Below are 5,346 nucleotides of genomic sequence, written 5' to 3'. Positions count from 1 at the left end.
CCACGAAACAAAATATTAAACATACTAAATGACCTTTATACTTTTAAACACTTGTTCCAACAAAGACACCCTTTTTTGAAATTTTTTCATCCTTATTCATTGGTGGTCCGGAGTATTTAATTGGATGCTCACAGAGTTTTCCAAACTTCAAACCTAAGTGCAAGAAAAGCTGGCGTATGGGACTCTGCCGTGTGATGTGAGCTTTCAAAGGTGGAAGTGAGAGTTAAAAGTTTCTTAGACTTTAACAAAGCAAGAAAGAATCCACTTAGTGAATCAAGAGTCATCTGAATGCACTAAAAGTGACAAAATATATTTCATTTTTAACAAAACAAAGACATAGATATGTTTCACGCGTAACATGAGATACAAACATGACCTTTAAAAATCTTGAGAAGGTAAGGCGAGGAAAAGATTCTAGTAGGTCACCACAGGTTCAAGGGCTTTGACAGGAAAAATGCGTCTGCAGCCAAAGACTTGACAAAATGCCTGTAAACACATGAGCAACAACATCATAATAGCAGCAAGAAATGTGAGAATCTGCCACGAACCATATATATATTTGTTCATGAATTTTCCACATTTAACCTTCCACATTCCACTGTAATACTTGTTAACATCTACGATCACTTGGTCTATGAAAGACACCTTCGTCAATCTAATAGACTTACTCATTCCATTCCAGAGGTCTGCCACCTCTTTATCGCTCTTCAAACTGTTTATAATAATCCCCCTTTCGCGAAGAAAACTCGCATCTTTTTCTGTGTCAATGATCCCATTCATTAATTCTGTGTAACGAGTCAGAACCATCGGCCTTGATGCTCGGCACGCTTCATATGCAACCATGTTTCTTAGAACAATCTCTGAATTCACATCTACACTAATGATAGGGAGATATAGTGTGGCTGTTTTTACGTCAAAATTAATGCTTTGGATGCCTTCATTAGTTGGCATAAAGCACACGCCGACTTCAAAGAGATCAATTACAGAAGGGATTTTAATTTCTTCTATCAATGGAGGTTTTTCTGTGTTACCATTTGAGTCAGAATCTTCATTTTCTTTCTTCTCCCCTTCATTATGTGAGGCACTGAATACTTGTTCCAACGGTTGTTTTAACATATATAAGACGGGAACCTTAGATATAATGGTCCAAGGCAACTTCACAAGCACTATTAAAATTTTTGAAAAGATTACGCTTTTGATCCATTGAACTGGTTCTTTTCCTAATTTTGAAAGAATATTCCATACCTCATTAACTAGCCGCCTAACGTAACTCGGTTCGCCTGTGAAAGAATCCTTCTCGCCTTCCTTTGATTCACCGTCTTCCTCAATTTCAGTTATATGATGATCATGAGATTGTTCCTCCGACTTTGGCACGATAACACGGTATGCAAAATCGAGTAAATGAGCAATTGATTCACCGTCGAGTTCGCCTGTAAAAGAATCCTTCTCGCCTTCCTTTGATTCACCGTCTTCCTCAATTTCAGTTCTATGATGATCATGAGATTGTTCCTCCAACTTTGGCACGATAACACGGTATGCAAAATCGAGTAAATGAGCACAATCCATGAGCTGTATTTTGGGGAATTCTTGCACCATCTTGAATGGAGAGAGATCTTTGCTGAGTCCAAGTAACATGGAAAGTAACCATTGATCTGCCAACTCTAATGATGGGAACTGAAATTCTAACAATTCCCTCAACACGAACAATGGAATTTGGTTCTCGACCTTTAGAATGTCTTTAAATATGGCGTTATTTGCTGCTTTATTTGCCGCTAATTCAATCAAATGTGACATTCTTGATGGAACGTTAGTTGGTACCTTGCCTTTTCCGACAGCATAGACTTGAAGAAACTCGAACAAGAATGATGCATCCACCAACATCATCCACGCTAAAGTTTCGCCGCTATAGTTTATCGGCTTCAGGTAGTAAGCTCGAATCTTGAACTCAAACTTGAGGTATTGATCAACAAGATATTCAAGTTTTTTGTTTGGGATTTCTCTCTGATTTCTTTGTGCAGCAGCAAGTTTGTATTTCTCCATGTTGTAAAGCTCAGGACGGAAACAGTGGTAAGGGCCTATGGCAACTTCTTGTGGGATGTAAGAATCCGGATCACTCAGCAATAGGGGTTTTGGAACATTGAAGATACTAGCTGGAATTTGTGTCTCTTCTTCAAGTTCTTCCTCTAGAGCTTGACGAATGTATGCAACCCATCTACCTTCGTCGATGTTGGAGCCAATTCCCAGGCCGGCGCTGGAATGAAAACTCGAGATTGTGTTCATATTAAGCTTAGAGAAAGACACGGTAATTTTCTTCTATGTACAGAAAATGCAATTGTGTTTTACAGCACGATGAAAATAAGGGACTGAAATGGCTATTAATGGACACATATAAATGAGGGGAGAGAGAGATATTCACTGTGATTCTTAATGTGTGGACTTGAATCTCCAATCTTGTCTACTTTTAAGGAGCCAATCAGTGCTATGTGATTCACATTCGTACCAATATTATAAATAAAAAAATAATGGCATGTTATTAAAGGAACTCATGACGACTTGTTTAGTAGACTGTATAATATAATAGAACATGAACAAACAAAAAAAGAGAAAAGAATAAAAAAAAAAAAGAAGGGGAAATGAGTTGGAATAATCACCCCTCAATGTCATTTTGTCTAAATAGCCTTTGACCAAATTCTTTAAAAAATAGGAAAACTTAATTATTTTAAAGTATCAAAAGCATATTTTACCCTTCCCTTCCATAACCAAATAAATGAATGATTTTTGGCATTTTCTCCTTCATAGACCTTTCTTACCCAAATTTACAAATGCAAAATTAAATATTCTTCTCCTTCAAATTCCCAAATACTCATTCAAGTCAAAAAAAATATTTTCTCCTTCTTCTTTTGAGGTCAAAGATTGTGCAGAGCTTTAAAGTGGCGATGGGTTTGAGGCTATTAGGCTGAACAAAGTAAGTATTTATGCTCTTGAAATTGGCAGTTGCAACAATGGTGGTGCGCGACAACGGTGGGTATGAAGGATCTGCATGCCGGAAACAATTATTATTATTATTTTTTTTGTTGATGATAGACAATTTTTTTAGATTATGTAATTGGTAATTGTTTTATTTTCAAACTCTTATTGTAGTTTAGTTGGTGAAAGCTTACATTTATACATAGGAAGTCCGAAGTTCGAATTCTTTTGCACCAATTAATGGAGCAACATTTTTATTTTTAAAATATTTACCAAAATTAACTCTATAAGGAATGAATTCGAACCTCAGACCTTTAGTTAAAATACTAGAAGCTTAACCACTATGGCAATGGTTAAATGTTGATTTTAAATTTAATAAAATGACATATTTTGGTTTGAATCTGTAACGACATTCAAATCGTTTTAGTACAAATTTGACGAGTTTGAAATCATTTCAATACAAATCGCAATTACAACGATATAGATATCTTTTTTTCATAGAAAACGATAATTATATCATTCTGGCTAATAATAACGATTCGACCGTCCACGACAATCAATCATGCCTTCAACATACGTAGGATGATCAAAAGAGGTCATAAACCGGGCTTAAAAAGAACGAATGAAATTGCTTTTTGTTGAAATAGTTCGAAGGTAGTATACGATCATGGGACAAGCAAATGTTCCCATAATTTCTTTTGAGTGAGATCGAACCCATTTGATTACATATTTTGATCATTCTACATATGGAAAATGCATGTTTGGTAGTCGTGAACGGTCGAATCATTGTTTTTAGCAAAATCGATATAATTGTCGTTTTACTTTAACTGAAACGATATATATGTAGTTTTAGTTATGATTTAAACTAAAATAATATCAACGTCGTCAAACTTATACTAAAACGATAATGATATCATTATGCATTAAAATCACAAGTAAAGTAATGACATTCATATCGTTTTAGTATAAATTTGATGAGTTGGAAATCAGTTCAATACAAATCACAATTACATCGATGTAGATATTGTTTCTTTTCATATAAAATGATAAAGGTATCGTTCTGGTTAAAACAACGATTCGACCATCCACGGGCACCCGTCGTGCCTTCAACATACGTGGAACAATCAAAAGAGGTCATCAAGTGGGTTGATACCACTCGAATGACTTAGAAAGGATGAACGAAGATACTTTCTGCAAGAATAATTCGAAGGTGGTATGCAATCATGGGAACATTTGGTTTTTTTCGAATGAGATTGAACCCACTTGATTGCCTATTTTGATCATCTTATATATGTCAGATGCATGTTTGGTGGTCGTGAACAGTCGAATTATTGTTTTTGGCAAAAACGATATAATTGTCATTTTACTTTAACTGAAATGATATATATGTAGTTTTAGTTATGATTTAAACTAAAAAGATATCAACGTCTTCGAACTTGTACTGAAACAATAATGATATCGTTATGTATCAAAATCACAAGTAAAGTAACGATATTCATATCGTTTTAGTACAAATTTAACAAATTTGAAATCGTTTCAGTACAATTCACAATTATATCGATATAGATATCGTTTCTTTTCATATAAAACGATAATGGTATCGTTTTGGCTAAAAACAACGATTCGACTGTCCACAGGCACCCATCGCGCCTTTAACATAAGTGGGACGATCAAAAGAGGTCATCAAGTGGGTTGATACCACTCAAATGGTTTAGAAAGAGTGAATGGAGATACTTTCTGTTGGAATTGTTCGAAGGTGGTATGCAATCATGGGAATACAAATGTTCTCATAGTTTATTTCGAATGAGATCAAATCCACTTGATTGTCTATTTTGATCATCTTACATATTTCAGATGCATGTCTAGTGGTTGTAGATAGTCAAATCGTTATTTTTAACAGAAACGATATAATTATCGTTTTTGCTTTAACTAAAACGATATATATGTAGTTTTAGTTATGATTTAAACTAAAATGATATCAACGTCGTCGAAGTTGTGCCAAAATGATAATGATATCGTTATGTATCAAAATCACAAGTAAAGTAACGATATTCATATCGTTTTAGTACAAATTTGACGAATTTGAAATTGTTTGAATTCAAATTACAATTACAGAGATATAGATATCATTTCTTTTCATATAAAATGATAATGGTATCATTTTGGCTAAAGCCAATTATTCAACCATCCACGATCACTTGTCGTACCTTCAACATACGTGAAACGATCAAAAGAGGTCATCAAGTGAGTTGATACAACTAGAATAACTTAGAAAGAGCAAATGAAGATATTTTTCCCTGGAATAGTTCAAAGGTCTTATATAATCATGGAAGCACAAATGTTCCCATAGTCTCTTTCGAGTGAGATCGAATCCACTTG

At 34.6% G+C, this 5,346-nt stretch overlaps 1 protein-coding gene across 2 annotated transcripts; it reads right to left on the bottom strand.

Moving 5' to 3' along the window:
• Positions 1–217: 217 nt before the first annotated feature.
• Positions 218–2,441, bottom strand: LOC111372310 (putative UPF0481 protein At3g02645). Of its 2 annotated transcripts, none has more exons than XM_022994582.1 (2): positions 1,423–2,441; positions 218–1,320 (listed from the first exon to the last, which is right to left on the bottom strand). In XM_022994582.1, the coding sequence occupies exons 1-2, from the start codon at positions 2,278–2,280 to the stop codon at positions 415–417; spliced, it is 1,764 nt and encodes a 587-aa protein (XP_022850350.1). In that variant the 5' UTR covers positions 2,281–2,441; the 3' UTR covers positions 218–414. The 2 variants fall into 2 exon arrangements, with proteins under 2 accessions (XP_022850350.1, XP_022850349.1); XM_022994581.1 differs by having other exon boundaries at positions 218–1,307; positions 1,410–2,435.
• Positions 2,442–5,346: the final 2,905 nt, after the last annotated feature.

The sequence above is a fragment of the Olea europaea genome, chromosome 23 (assembly GCF_002742605.1).
Source record: "Olea europaea var. sylvestris chromosome 23, O_europaea_v1, whole genome shotgun sequence".
Classification (NCBI taxonomy): domain Eukaryota; kingdom Viridiplantae; phylum Streptophyta; class Magnoliopsida; order Lamiales; family Oleaceae; genus Olea; species Olea europaea.
The sequence above is the reverse complement of the archived record's forward strand: the minus strand, read 5'-3'. Positions and strand labels throughout refer to the sequence as shown.

Excerpts from the sequence above, each read along its gene's own strand:
- LOC111372310 (XM_022994582.1), bottom strand. The coding sequence starts at position 2,280 with ATGAACACAATCTCGAGTTTTCATTCCAGCGCCGGCCTGGGAATTGGC. Across the intron at positions 1,321-1,422 it reads ATTCTTTTACAGGCGAACTC|GACGGTGAATCAAAGGAAGG; the intron begins GACGGTGAATCA and ends GAAATTGAGGAA.